The sequence below is a fragment of the Anabas testudineus genome, chromosome 11 (assembly GCF_900324465.2).
Source record: "Anabas testudineus chromosome 11, fAnaTes1.2, whole genome shotgun sequence".
Taxonomy (NCBI): Eukaryota; Metazoa; Chordata; class Actinopteri; order Anabantiformes; family Anabantidae; genus Anabas; species Anabas testudineus.
This window is the reverse complement of record NC_046620.1, coordinates 14,300,817-14,316,235: the sequence shown is the minus strand read 5'-3', so window position 1 is coordinate 14,316,235 and position 15,419 is coordinate 14,300,817. Positions and strand designations below refer to the sequence as shown.

The 15,419-nt window shown below is 42.9% G+C and overlaps 1 protein-coding gene across 1 annotated transcript; it reads left to right on the top strand.

Moving 5' to 3' along the window:
• Positions 1–2,668: 2,668 nt before the first annotated feature.
• jazf1a (JAZF zinc finger 1a) lies at positions 2,669–14,824 on the top strand. Its single transcript, XM_026347730.1, has 5 exons — positions 2,669–2,966; positions 9,845–9,917; positions 11,063–11,259; positions 12,470–12,639; positions 13,546–14,824. The coding sequence occupies exons 1-5, from the start codon at positions 2,852–2,854 to the stop codon at positions 13,720–13,722; spliced, it is 732 nt and encodes a 243-aa protein (XP_026203515.1). The 5' UTR covers positions 2,669–2,851; the 3' UTR covers positions 13,723–14,824.
• The last annotated feature ends 595 nt before the right edge of the window (positions 14,825–15,419 follow it).

The window sequence follows — 15,419 nt, the reverse complement described above, 5'->3', positions numbered from 1 at the left end:
GCAACAAGAAGAAACAGGAAGTTGTGATGATGTCAGCCTGTGTTTTGAGCTCTTCCCCTGTGTGGATGTGAATCACACATGAGTTTTGTTTGTAGTGGAGATAAGGGATGTTTTACAGCATGCATGCATGCTCGTGAAGAGTGCACGGTCTCGCTAAGAAGTGTATGACGGCAGCCACAATGTCTCTAGCTGGTGCCCTAGAGCAGACAATGCAACTGAGATTACAACTACCTCCATAACTCAGTGGCAATGCTAGCCATTACCACCTGGCATTTTCACCTTAACATGGCTTTTAACAGCCAGACTGGGAGCTTTAGAGCTGCCTGCTCGGAGCCTGATGTCATCCTGTCTATAGAAATATGTTGTTTCAGGTCTAATGCCAAACTAGCTTTGCTGAGCTCCATCGCTGTGCAACATTATGCTTACTGTAGCTACATCACACATCTGACTCAGCTGCCAAACACTTGATAGATGGTGGTTTCTTACTATTTCTATCGGTGGACTGCAGACTAATGTGGGATTGGTGTGTACCTTAAAAAGTAACTGGAAACAGATACTGTAAACAGCATCCAAGAATACAAGTTACAGTCATCCGATTATGTAATGTGATGGTTGCAGTTAAATTTATATCCAACTCAGACCCACTCAAGAGCAGACCACTGGTCTGTGTGCATGTTTGTTATGATTCTGATCTACACCACACAACATGTGTGATCTGTGTTGTTCATGGCACAGTTTGAACCGTTTCGCCTTTTACGAAAAAGACTCTGATCATCAGCAAATCCACGCTTGTTTGAAATCTATCCCGACCTGTTACATCGTACTCCACCCACAGAGCTCCGATTTGATGATGTCATGCACCATAAATGCCCTCCGTGTCTTTGCCTTTCTCTCTTGCATCTCGCACCACATGCTAGCACTTCTCAATTACGTAATGATGCCGGGAACTGCGTCACGGCCCCCAGTTCTGATACACCATGTGTGTAATGAGTGTGTTTATGCTGACTGTGTGTCTACATGTTTGTGTGTGTGTGTAAGAGAGAACATCTGTTTAATGTGGGTGAAGTCACTCAATTTCTGCACTGTACATGTGCGAGACAGTGTGAACGTCAGCGACGTCATGTTTATGAGATTGTTTGCGTGTTTGTAAAAGTTGGGACTTATTGGTAGGAATAAGAGTGAACATTTCATGTTTTGTTTGTGTGTTGCGTGTTTCATATGGTTGGCTACACAGAGGGTGGTCTGAAACAGAGTGAGTGTGTTCCCAGGTCTTAAGGTTATTTGCTGAAGTCTCTGGCCAGTGGTTTATGACAGGCCGTTTTAACGCTTGATTAACAGGTCCAACATAGGACAGCCGGTCCTAGTTAGCCAACACCAGTGATTTAAGAACATTCTCCTCTCTCTGGGAGCCACACACACATTCAAAGATCTGTCATCACCACTGAACCATTATAGGGTAACATTACTTACACCCACAGATACATGGACACTTCTCACTATGGTGAAATCAAGTTTGAGCGACTGTGCCAGCGACTGGAAATAACAATGATAATAATTTTAAACACCCAAAACAATGAACGATTTTCATATTTTCAAAATTCCATTTTGATCCGCTAATAAGGAATCGCAAGTTAAAGCGCTGACATGTTTTCTAAACATCTAAATGTTGGCTCCAGTCTGTTTCATGGGAATAATGGAATCAGTGCTATTAAAACAAAAAGGCAACTTTAGTATTTACATAACACACTTCATACACACAAGCAATTCAGAGTAATTACGCCATAAAAGACATTATAAAAGAAATACACCAGAAGGCATTTATAGTTAGTACATTACTAAAATTAATACTTGGAACATTTTAGCACAGCAGCTATTTAGCATGATAAATGCTTAAAAAGGAATGGAGATTGTGAGCATCTGTCCTGTTCAGTCGTTATTCAGGGACTATCACGCTGATTAACAAGAGCTTGGTTCCACTTACAACTCTGTCTCCACATAATATGTGGATGACAGCTCAGGCCTATTCATCAGAAATCCCTTTGGAGTTTTAGTGCACGCGTAAATCATCATCTGTAGGAAAATACACAGTCTATCGCCTGCTACCGGTGATTTAGAGTGACTCATTTTCAGTTAAAATGTTAAATGCATGTTCCTATTTTCTGATTAACTATATATTTTTTTAATGTTTGTGTGTTGCGAATGCAATATATTTGAATAAATTCCCTTTTAACTTTATTTATTATAGCTGCTTCATTTGATGGAGCAGGCTACAGTGTGTGACACACCAGTTATTTATATTAAAAAGGATACATGTGCATTTTTAAATGCTGTTACACTGTAATAATGATCATTATACAGGGCTACACCTTTTTTTTTTTAGCTACAGTAAAATAAAATAAATAATTTGATGCAAATCTTTAGGCCTGCTGAACAATGAGGATCTAGAGGAGAGTAATAGAGAGAGAAACTATCCGTGTTTTGAATATGTGGTGAATGATCCTCTGCTGTGTGTGTGTGTGTGTGTGTGTAGCCTGAATTTTGCATGCTAACTTTGATTTATTAAAATATGTTTGATCTCGCACATCACATCCCAACAGGTAGGCAGGTCGTGACGTAGGCTGCCACCAACCAGCCCTCCGCCTCCCCCCATCCCCACCCCCACCCCCACCGTCCGCCTGCCTCCCAGCTGCGTCCGCCGCTGTCCTGTCTGGTCGCCCGGTGTCTGCGCCGCCGCTCCGCGCTCTGCCCCCTGCTCCCACCCCGGACCCGAAGCCTCCTGCCTCCTTGTTCACCACCCCGACTCCCCTGAAACCCCCTTCTTCCACCCGTTGGATGCGCCAGCGCCGAAGCCATGACGGGCATCGCCGCTGCGTCTTTCTTCTCTAATTCCTGCAGGTTCGGGGGTTGCGGTCTCCAGTTCGAGTCTCTCGCCGAGCTCATCGTCCACATCGAGGACAATCACATCGGTGAGTCGGGCCAGAGGGGCGGACGGAGCTAGGCTGCTAGCTTGTCTTAGCTAGCAGCCTAGCTAGTTAGCTAAACGCAGACAGGCTTTGCATTCCGCTATTCCCGCTGCTCGCTCTCCGCGGAGCCTCGTCGGAGACGGCGTTATTCAGCAGCACGGGGCTTTAATTCTCTTAGAGCCTTTAAGTGGAATAAGTGGGCCAGCTTGCTTTATGTAGCCTTAGCGGGGATAGTTACCTTTCTCTGTAGCGGTAACTCGACTACGAGGGCCGCGTAGGAGTCATAGGTAACTAGCATCCCGAGCAGGCAGCGGTTTCACAGCTAACGCTGCAGAGTCTGTGTTTACGTCTCCGGGCCTGCGAGCGGAGCCGGGGCTCCTCTCGCGGCGCTTGTGTATTGAGCTGCTTACAGGAGGTCTGCCGCTTTTGACACTGGAGGTGTTTGATCGTGTCAAGACAAATGCATTCTGCAGTGCTTTGCAACTGTGTTGTTGTCGCCTTAATGACCAGCGACACACTGGTCCCCTTGATCTAAGTCGGGGCAGTGTGTCCAACGTAATTCGATTTTCTTCCACATGCACAAGCTTCAACTTGTTGCTCACGACGGGTTTATCCACCATTTAACATTAGACAAAAAAAAAAGCAGAGTAAACCTCACAGCTGGGGATTTTGTGCAGTGATGGCAAGTTATTTAACTTCTGGCAAAGAAACAAACAAACGTATTGCATTGTTAATGTGTTTTATAACTGCATTGATTATAGAGTTGAATAATAATAAGGCTAAAGCTGTTAGAATTTGCAGGTGAAGGCTCTGTAAATAAAATATTAGCAAGAGTGTGTATTACTTTTATTCAATAGCATTGCCTAGTTTTAATAAGGTATTTGCTGTTGCATGGCACTGAAAAGCAAGATGCAGCCTAAATACTGCCCTGCAATGTAATGTTTGTTAGATATGCAACACCTTTCTGAAGCACAGATCAAATTCTCTCTTCTGGTTAAACCTGCAGTAATCCACTCTGGTAGATTAACCTATAATTCACTGTGGCATGTTAGACTATAGAAGCATTTAGGCAGATGTGAGCCCCTGAAACACTCAATAACCTGTAACAAAGTCAATGGAGGCTAATCGTTATTTGTGGCATGTATCTATCATCAGGAGGCTGTTTGATGGGGGTGAGCGGCTGGTGTGAGGGGGTAGAATGGATGCTTCATTGAGCTGGTCTCCATGGCAACTGGCTGTCTCCAAAAGGGTTGGGGGACAGTACGGTGGCTGAGTTATTGCACACCTGCCTCCTGAGCATACCCCGTGTGTGACATATAGCATGGGGCTGATGTGCTGATGTTTCAAATGAAAATCAATTTTGTGGAGGAGGAGAAAGTGGAGTAGGTTGGGCGGGTGGCACTGTTGTGGGCCATTTTCCACTCTACCATATGCTCGATGGGCTTCCTCCAGATTATCCGAAGAGGAGGGAATCAACACTCTGATTTTCCATTTGTTTTTTTGTTTTTTTACACTAAATATCTTTTGATCTGTTGCTATGTAAACTGCAAAGTTTCCCCAAACCCACTAGTAAACTACTTTAGGATATTTTTGTTTTGTCTATCCCACAACCTAAACCGCACGTACACTGATAGATGCTCCATCTGGCTCTTAGACTGACCTTTTGACCCTAACCATCACCCAAGCAGAACGGCAGTTTACAAGGCACAGTGCTTGAATTAATGAGTTACCCCCCCTGCTCGCTTTATACTGCAGCTTATCATCACTGGCATCAAGAACACACAAATCTAATCAATACCACTGGCAGATAGATCAGTTACCACAGGGATACACGCGAAAGATGCAGGGGGATGGAGGTGAGGATGTGGGAAAGGCAGAGTGGTGGGGATATTTATGCTTGACTCCTATTTGGTTTTTGAGATGGTGATGCTGTGTGGGATCAATAATCAAAAGATAAGCTAATTTATCTTCCTAGTTAAGTCATGTGAAATGTCAGATAAGCAGTGTTAAGGCATTGTAAAAAACAGATTGCTGTGATCTTGTGTGTGGCGTATCCTGCAAACCACAGATTACAAAAAAGCAGAACCCTAACCATAAATCAGATAATCTTGAGGTGACACCAGGTTTGTGATGGCAGACACAAGTAGAGCTAAAAGTGAGTAAGTGGGGATCTCAGGTCAGGGTGCTGGCCTGTGCTAGAAACCTTAGTTACCATAGACTGTGCTGCCCTCGTGTGGTATCAGATGTAATGTGCTGCACGGAAAAAAAAAAGATTTTGGTTCTGACTTTGGTTTGGCCCTGCTGTGTATCTCAATTACGTCAACTTGTAACTTACGAAGTCTCCTGCCTCTGCCGAAGCAGCGCACAATAGCTGATCCTGTTGTGATCCTTTCCGTGAGAAAACTGGATAATGTCTTCAGCGCTGACCTCATCCCAGGAGAAAGCGTAGCCACCTTCCAACAACATACCCGCACTGTTTAGATAACACCTGAATGCACAGGGAAATGGGTTAGGTGAAGTGTGTTTATTGTGGTGTTTGGTTGTTGTTGAAGGCTTTGTGTGGTGACTCTAGGTAAGGCCTGAGGAATGTAATGATGTCAGGCTAAGCTGCCTGCGTGCACAGCTCAAAAGTGTTGTGTTCTCACCTGTGCAAGCACATACCTGCCTGGTACCTTCACAAAGGCGAGCACGGGCGGGAGGAGGGAGGCAGTCAGAGATAAAAAAAAAAAAAAAAATCAGGAAGAGATTTGAAAGAGAAGGTTAAGTAAGGAAAAATATGGGGGCGAGTACAGGGAAATCCCAAACATCTCAGCATTGTTTGGACAGAAGTTACTTGAGTTTTTTTTTTCTCCTCTCCTCCTTGGTTTGGTTTTACAGCTGGAAACCAAGTCCGAGCTGTGAGCTGATAAGAGGAGCCAGGCCACCGTTGTGTTGTAATAATATAGGCTCTGCTAAAGCATGCAGATAATTAACCTACAGTAACCTTTAAAGACATAATCACTTAGCCCACAGGCACAGTTTGGCTGTAGCCCTTTATCTGCCACGGCAGGTGAGAACACAAAGCATAGCTGAGCGGGATCAGTGCCATGGCAGATAAAGAGCTATATCAAAGAGAAATGCAAACACTACTCACACCAACACATCGGAAAATCCCCTTTTGTGGTATTTGTTATTCTGAAAAAAAGATAAGTGCGTAGTTAAGGAGTTATTAAGTGAACTACCAAAGTTTTTCTTTGTGCTTATGTTTGATTGGGTTGTCATTTTGTGATGATATGATTTTCATACTTGATGGACAGAAATTTAACTGACCACAATTTCTAACTTTTGTCAAATTAAATATCTCTTAGGTTTGGACAGCTGGTTAAGATAGCACAATGTATTTGAAGACATCATCTTGAATTGTAGGAAATCATCAAATCAATTTTTTTACATTTTCTAACACACAAGACAAAACGATTGTCTTGTGAATAATTGAGAAAACTAGTGGGCAGAATCCAGTCATGAAAAGAGTAGTGTTTTCTAGTCCTAATAATCACATTTGCTGTTCTTTTTTGTATTATTTTGAAATCATAAGACTGAATCTAATTGAATTGCTGTGAACTTAACTCGTTATCTGTGATTTATGTAATGATTATTTTTTCTATATGTAATGTATTAATAACAATCTATAGATTATTGGTATCATTACAAATTTCTGTTGATTGAATAATTTTTGGCTCTAGTTACCAGAGTGCTTCCCCTCCTACTTTCAGAGGTGTGACATGGGAATAGGTGTGTGTTTTTGCGTGTAAGAGCGTGTGTTCACCAAACGTCCTAAATGACCTGTCAGGGTGTAGCAGAGCAATTAGTGTGTTGGCATCCCGAACTGAAAACTGCAGACCCTCTCTTTTCACACTACACATACATGCACACAAACAGTCGCACAGATTGCCTTTAGGAAGTCACAGGGCCCGAGCGCCCCACCAAGCACTGGGAAGTGTAATTACAGAGAAGTTAGCCTTTTCCCCAACACCCATGTCCCCTCCTGCTCTTATTCCTCCTCCTCCCCCTCTCTTCTCCCTCCATCCGGTTGCCTGCTGCTCTAGAAACATGTTAAACAGCTCTCTGTGGCTTAATTAGCAGCCTGCAAAACAAGCCATGCATTCTTGACTCAGTTTCAACACATACACACATGTTAAAAGACATACACAGACTCATACACATGTGCGCATACATGTGGAAGCATGCATACAGCGTGCATTCAGCAGGGGGCAGCAGTGTGCTGTGGGTGAGAGATGGCCATCTGCGTTGAACTGCATGGAGCAGCTGTTGATTGGGTGCTGCTTTTAATGATAGGAATGCTAATTAGGGAGATATTTATAGACCCTGGCGAGTTGAGACTCTGAAATGTCTTAAACATGCAGCACAAGCTCACACACAGATGTTGATCACACACTGAGTAGGTTTCTGGTAATGCATTGTATAAGTGAAATGTAAAACTGGATTTAGATCTGTGAAATTTTCTTTACGTCTGTGTGTAAGTGCACGCGCGTTCGTGCGTGCAAGTTCCCTCCAGCGGCAGGATCAGCAGCATGTTAGTTTCCTGTCCCGCTAGGTGAGTGGAAATCGTAAAGCCGGTGAACATTTACTGCGACTCTCTGTGCACCTGGTTTACTCCATTTACACCAACACCCCTCTTCTCTCTTCCTTTCTGCGCACACACATGCACACACTTACCTCATGTTAAAATCAGGAGCTCCTTGTACATCCCAAGTTAATGCTGGCATTTGTTTTTTCTTCACTTTTCCTCTTCTTTAATACTTCGCTGTCCAAGGTTTGTCTAAAAAACATTTTGCTAACCTTTTGCTATGGTTACAATAATCATAGTGCTTCTGAATATAGCCAATATAATCATTGTTATTTAAATAGCAATCATCTCAAGGCATTGTGCATAAGATTAAGACCTATATGGGAAACATATACAAACGTCTGCACTCAATAACCTTCAAAGTGAAGTCGTGGTTTAGAAATGCTCTAATATGCCATTTATTTAAAATAAATGTCTCATTTATAAAGCATTCAGGGTCTAAATTCATTACTGTACGGCATTGTTGTTACAGATTTTAGTCTTCTGGGGATTTGGCCAGATTATCCCTTACTTCACTCTGTCATTGTGAACTGCCGTCTTCAGGTCTCTCCACACATTCTCATAAAGTGTAAGTGTGAGCTGCTTAGGCCACTTAAGGACAATGAGAGATTTGTCCTGATGCCAGACCAGCATTGTCTTGACTGTATGCTTGGGGCCATTCCGCGGTGAAAGGTAAACCGTCACCTCGGTCTTGGGTCATGTGCACCCTGGAGCAGGTTTTCTTCTTTCTTCAAGGCCTCTTCGCATTTAGCTGCACTCATCCTTCCATCAGCTCTGACCAGTCTCTCTGTCTCTGCACTGCTGAGGAACACCCACCATGCCTCACTGTAGAAATGATATAAGCCAGACGAAGAGCTGTGCGTGTGTTTGTAAGACAGAGCGCTTGGAGTCTTTTAAATGGTGTTGGCAAACACAAAAAACATTTGGCTGTAATCTGGCTCCTAATCAGAGTTGAAGACGTGATTGATAAGTGTTTTTCCGATATTCCGAAATTTTTACAATTTTTATAAGTTATAATTGCATACCTGGATTAAAACTCTTCCCTGATCACCACCAAATTAGAGTTCAGAAGTCTATAGCGGGTTCCTGCGACTTTAAGCCTGGGGTTTTGTCTTGACATGCAGTGTGAGTTGTGGTATCTTATATTCACAATTGTGTGCCTTTGAAAGATGTGAAGTCTATTATTTTTGCTACAGGTGGCAGGTTTGCAGGTCCTAGACACATCTGAAGGATAATTAAAGACAACAGTAGTCACCTGACCACAGCTTGGACTGCAGCAGCAACATGTCTGAACAGTTTTGTAAATGAGAGATTTCAGTTTTTGATTTTTCATAAATTTACAAAACAACATGTTTTAACATTGTCATTATAGGTTTATGGTATCAATCGGGATATTTACCAGTACTGTGTTACTATACTATATTACTATATTACTATACTAGGGTGTGCAGCTTTAGAAATGATTTAGTTATTGATTAATGTGTCTATTTAAAGGTCAGACAAGATGCTACTGGCTCATACAGTCAAATGTGAATCAGTTCTGTCAGGCATGTAAGTCGAGGTGTGTTATCATTCTTTGTGTGCTTGCACGCTCATGTGTGCTTGGACAGCTCTGGTCTCTACATCTGAGCAGCAGGTAGGATTATTAAGGTGCAGCTATAAAAAACTGTCAAAGACCACCTTCGTGGACCACCTCAGATATGTGTGTGGCATGTGTTCATTGATCCACCACCCTGGTTTCTTTTCTCTTAAATCAGCCATTTCAGTTCTGTGTGCTTTTAATGTCAAGTCACATGTTCAGGACTCTGGTGTGTACAGCAGCAGCATTAGGAAAGTGTATTTTTTCCTGGGTTGTTTGCTTGTTTGCTGGTCTCCTTGGTATTCTCCTTCACGGTGGGAAGTCTGCATTCTTTTTTAATTATGAGGTGTGAAAGCCTGAAAACTCACACTCAACGCACTCTGGCGATGATTAAGCAGCCTTTGGTCACTCCAGGAAAGTCATTGGTAGTAAATTAGAAAGCGCTTGGCAGTGGGGAAATAATGCATCGTTTATGAAAGCATCCGAAATGTATCTGCAGGCCGCCACACATTATAGACCAACACAGAGAACACAGTGTGAGAAACGTCCAGTAATCTATCAGCCAGCCTGGCAGGAAGAATAGATGTATGAGTCAGCTACATACTAAGAGTATTCACATAACATTTTCCCTCCACAGAGAGCAGTGATTAATCGGAATCTCTCTCTCTCTCTCAGACACAGATCCGCGGGTCCTGGAGAAGCAGGAGCAACAGCAGCCCACTTATCTGGCCCTAAGCTACATCAACAGGTATATGCGCAAACACACACACACACACACACACACACACAAAACCAAAGGTGTCCGTCTATAGAGGGCAGCAATGCTCCACCACCAAAGCCTTCTCACGTGCTTAAGGGTGTGTACGTGTGGCTTGCGGGGAGCAGCTCAAATGACTGATGCCTTCCCATAGAGACAGCAGTGACTCATCCGTAGACCAGCACAGAAAACCACACAAGACAATCATTCCTGACTCCCTGTGCTGCAAACGGCACAGCCAGAGGCTCGCCGCCTAAGGATTATGGCATGTTTTTGTGTGGTGAACCAATGTGGCACATCCCCACTTAATGCCCCGTTAAATCACTCCAAGAGGCAACACTGAGAAAGATAATGGTAAAACAAAGGGGGAAGGAGAGAGTGAGGTTTGTTTTTTGCTGTAATTGTTCAAGTGGAAAGGTTGTAAATGTCATCTGTATTTACTGTATAATGTAGTGATGACTGTATTTAGACGGGCAGTTAATTCATTAGCTCAGATGTATAGTGTCAAAGCTCAGACTTCCCTCTAAAGGCATCAGTGTGAAGGACACCCTTACTTCAATGACATTCAACTGTAAAGGCTCCTATTATAGAAACAGCAACACTGTAGAAGTGGGAAATCACAAACCTCTAGTCTTCTTAAGGATATCACATTAAATAGAGCTTTATTATGGTACAATTTCACTTAATCACAACTTGGGTCAATACCATTGTACTCATCAGGGAAACTGCTGACATCTGGGAAACATCGTCACAGAGACGTTAGATGTGGCAGGAAACAGCAGCATGCAAACGATCAAATGGGATTTAAACAAATCTGAATTAATGTGGGAGAGAAAACCCCAGTGATTGGTAGGATTATTATCCAAACTGTCGTCATCCATCATGTCTTACAGCATGATTCCTGGTCAGATTTTCCCATGCTATTTATAATGGAAAATATAAAAATAAGTGACATTAGAGGTTTGTTGGTGTTGGTGGCTCATTAGATTCCAGGACTAGAGCAGTTTCAATACATAAAAAGAAAAAAAAAATCCTATTTTTGGCTGATGCAGTGTATTGATGACCACATATTGATATTATTATCTATTATACGACGAACAGGGACTCGTAACGATGACACTTATTTGTGCTGTCAGGTTCATGACAGATGCGGCGCGCCGGGAGCAAGAGACCATGAAGAAGAAGGCCACGCCCAAACTGTCCCTGTCCATCACAGGCGGAATGTCCAGGAACAGTACGGCCACGCCTCCTCGTCACACCAGCGGCAACCTGACGCCACCTGTCACACCCCCCATCACCCCCTCCTCCTCCTTCCGCAGCAGCACACCTACAGGTACGACAGGTGTGTGTGTGTGTGTGTGTGTGTTGAAATGTGTGAGAAGAAGAAAGATGAATTGCTTATATGTGTGGAGTGAATGGAGGTGTTGAGAGTGGCTAATGCAAATCATCTCCACTGGTAACAGAAAAAGCTTACAGTTATGGTTGCGCCATCAGCAGGATATTCATCAAATTCAAAAACAGCATCCTGATGAGTAAATGAAGATGTTTGTAACCCTAATGGAATGCCGCTCATTTCAAACCTGGTGACTGTGCAGGAAATTTCAAAATATATCTTCCAATAGAGCACAATCCAGCTCACCTTTCATTTAGCATCCACTCATTATCCTCTTTTTACCATAAAAAGTTATTTCATAATAGATGTTTATGCCAATAATTGCTCACTTGTTTGTGTCGGGAAATAGATATTCTGCCAGAGTGGAAAGTGGAAGAGGTTTAAAACCAAACAACTGTCTAGAGCTGTGTGTGTATGTGTGTGTTATTTGTGTACTTGGTGGCTCCTGCAGTGAGCAGACCAGTCAACACTCTGCTAATTACATAGCAGCTGTCACGCTGTGTGTTTGCATGGGGCCGTGTGTTGCACAGCCCAGAAGCAGATGTCCAATTCCAGCCCAAATGGTTCCAAACGTAGTGTTAGGTCTGGGCTTATACACCAGCACAGATTACACACACACACACACACACACATACATGCCCTCTTTCAACATGTGCCAGGGTGCCATCCATTTCCTCATGCTGAGGTGCAGCATTTCCTGTGAGGTGGTGGGGGGTCAGAGTGTTTGTGTGTGTGTACCTAAACATTTCAGTAATGTGTGTGTGTGTGCATGCATGCGAGTGGAAAATGTTTTGCACTTAGCAAAGCACATTTTCCAGGCTAAGCAATGGGTATTACTCCCACTTAATGATCTCTTTCTCAGTGCCAATCCCTGCATTTTGACTCACAGGCACACACAGCAGCACATCCACACATGCACGCCACTGCTGTTTTAACTGAACAGCGCTTTCAGTGACATGTGGGCTGCTAATGCACCACAGCCGGGGCAGAATACAGAGAAAAGCATTAATAAAAAGTCATACAGTATATCATTTCTTTTGGTTTGGTAAATTTCCAAGGCATGACGTCCATTTGGATAAAAATTCCAGCCATATTTCATCTTGGATGACTAGAATTGTTTTTGTTCTGCGTGTCTCCGTTGTGCCCCCAGGCAGCGAGTATGATGAGGAGGAGGTAGACTACGAGGAGTCGGACAGCGATGAGTCGTGGACCACAGAAAGCGCCATCAGCTCTGAATCCATCCTCAGCTCCATGTGCATGAACGGGGGAGAGGAGAAGCCGTTTGCTTGCCCCGTCCCTGGCTGCAAGAAGAGATACAAGGTAAGGCTACACCAGAGGATGGATAAAGTCATTTGCAGCCACGCAGCAGCAGAACACGAGGTTTAATAGTTACTGCCGAAGTCAACACTAGAGCTTTTGTCTGAGTATCACATGTCGGGACCTAATGTTTAAAAAAGCACATTATAAATCCACAATGTCGTGATTGGAAGCTGTGATAAATATATCATGGTATATTTGCTTTGGTTAAATTTTATTACTGCTGGTAACAAACCCCTCATTCAGCTTTGTCATCCGTGCTCTTTAATAGACATTGTGGGAACATTACTGCTTTACACTCTTTCCAAACCAAAACAGTTACGGGAGATAAAGACACATTTGCTGTTGATGGGAATGAGTCAACACAGGTCGTCTTACACAAACCATTAATATGAGCCGCATGCCAGTAAACAGTATCACCAAAGTCATTAGAATACATTGTATGAAAACCATAAATGTCTATTTAATATTTATTGAGAAATTTATAGGCAAAGAAGGCCTTTGGAAATAAACTTCAGAAACTTTCATAATTTTGAAAGGTAAAAGTATAAACACTGCCGCGAAGTTTGGCATTGAAGAGATGAACGACTGCAAAACAGCTCCTAGGAATAAATCTGGATTTTGCAATAGCACGAGGTTAACTGTCTACATCCTGTGTAGGATTTATGAGTGTCAACAGCAGTTTCATATTTAAAATGTGCATTGATTTTGCTAAGCTTAACATGTCATTCATCTTTAATTAAACAAGTTAATGATTAGTGGCGAACTTGAAAGCGATGTATATACGTATAGATCTCCTCTAATATCATATTATATTAACGATAGAGGCTCCCTCATTGTTCCATACTGCACGTTTACGGTGATGTTTCACATCATGTAATTCCCCACACGCCCTTTCTTTCTCATCAGAATGTGAATGGTATCAAGTACCATGCCAAGAACGGCCACCGCACACAGATCCGTGTGAGGAAACCGTTCAAGTGCCGCTGTGGAAAGAGCTACAAGACTTCACAGGGCCTGAGACACCACACCATCAACTTCCACCCACCTGTCTCCACCGAGATCCTGCGCAAGATTCAAGGCTAAAGCCCACGGTCTCGCCAGTCAACTACCCCAAACATAGCCCTGTCCTATCCCCAACCTTCTTTCCCTGACCCTTTTATACCCATCCCACTCACACTAAAGGATCAAGTGCATGCTTTAAGTTGTTTTTAATTTTTTTTTTTCATCTTTTGGTTTGAGTTACATTATTTTTTCTATCCATGTTATATCACTTGTATTTTTGAGAAAAAAAATGTATCTTTGTAGTATTTTTATTGTACATTTGCACATTCGTATATGCTATCATGTTATTTTTTTTTTTTTATTGTTTGACTTATATAAGGTGCTAACTGTAAAAAACAACAGAAAGAAAAGACAAAAAAACAAACGAAAGAAAAGACGGTAAACGTACAAAGGAGATGTGAAACAGGAAGTGCTACGAAGCCCTGGCTCTTTCCCTGCCCGTCCTATAGCGGGATAAAGTTGACTTCTAGTGCTGATCTAAGTCCAGTTGTCCTTACACTCCCTTTCCTTTTGATTCCACAGTCCAGCTGAGCTTAGATCTGTGCCTTCACAGTAACTTATGGGCTTTAAGTGCGAGAGTTAAGTTATACTTTAAATAGATATATTGATATATAAACAATAGACAGATACGTGTACATAAAAATATAAACCTATTCATGAACATATACATAGTTACACTTTATTTTCAAGCTTTATTTTATATATTTTTGTCAGTGTTTTAGGTAGTGTTTTGTTCTGTGTATAAGCAAGTGTTTTTTTTTTCCCCCCTTATTTACTGAGAAGGCCAGTTTTGTCACCTCAGAGGTCAAAGTCAAACAACTGGCTGACTTTCGGTTTGACACACGATATTTTACTGTTGTTCAGAAAGACAATGTATTAGAACACGGCCCAGGTCAATAATCCAAGTCTCAGACATTTCAAGCTATCCATGTATTTCAAATTCCTGGCGTCTCCACATTCAGAGTGTCAGAGCTGTGTTTCGTAGACTTAGCCGTGAAAGCAGGTTAAGCAGCACACTGTATTGCAGTTGCCAAGATTTTTGTTGTTTTGTTTTTCCATGATCGTTGCCAGCAGCTCTCCACTGCCAAACATTGACCATACCATGTGCCTGATGTCGAGGGTTGGTGGGTGGGTGGGTGGGGGTACTCATACCGGTTTCATGCTGGAGGTCGCCAAACGTGACGTGATTTTCTTGTTCTTTGCGCCTCCAGAGAGTGTGGATGAGTTGATGTCCATCGACGGGAATGTCCTCACGCATGCGTTCTGTGTTGTAACGAGAGAAACAATGTGTGAAACAAGAGGGTGGACTTGTATTTGAAAGAGATTACCACATCCAACTTGACATTTGTGTGTGTTGTAGACGACAGCATTCCAGTTTATGTATGTACTGTATGTATGTGTGTGTGTGTGTGTGTGTGTGTGTGTCAGTGAGTGAGAGAGGGTTATGTGTGAGTGATGTGTATGGGCGTTGTGTGTTTTTTCTCAGCAGTATCCAAGTCATCAGCCTATAGAGTGTTACTGTAGTCTGTGCGTTTCTGTGCCAGGCCGCTGGTTGGACTCCTGTGGAGCAGGACGGTGGTCTAGCTGGCTGGTTGGATGGCGTTCCGTCACGTAGTGTTGCCCCTGCCCGGGATTTCATCATTCATTGCCTCCAGAAAAACAAGAGCGGCGCAGTGCCGCGTCGCGTGCCAAGACACATTCATTCATGACATCATTTC

Bases quoted from the DNA above. Each gene is read 5' to 3' on its own strand.
- jazf1a (XM_026347730.1), top strand. From the start codon at position 2,852: ATGACGGGCATCGCCGCTGCGTCTTTCTTCTCTAATTCCTGCAGGTTC. The intron at 11,260-12,469 runs GTACGACAGGTG...TTGTGCCCCCAG, and splicing joins CCGCAGCAGCACACCTACAG to GCAGCGAGTATGATGAGGAG. The intron at 12,640-13,545 runs GTAAGGCTACAC...CTTTCTCATCAG, and splicing joins GCTGCAAGAAGAGATACAAG to AATGTGAATGGTATCAAGTA.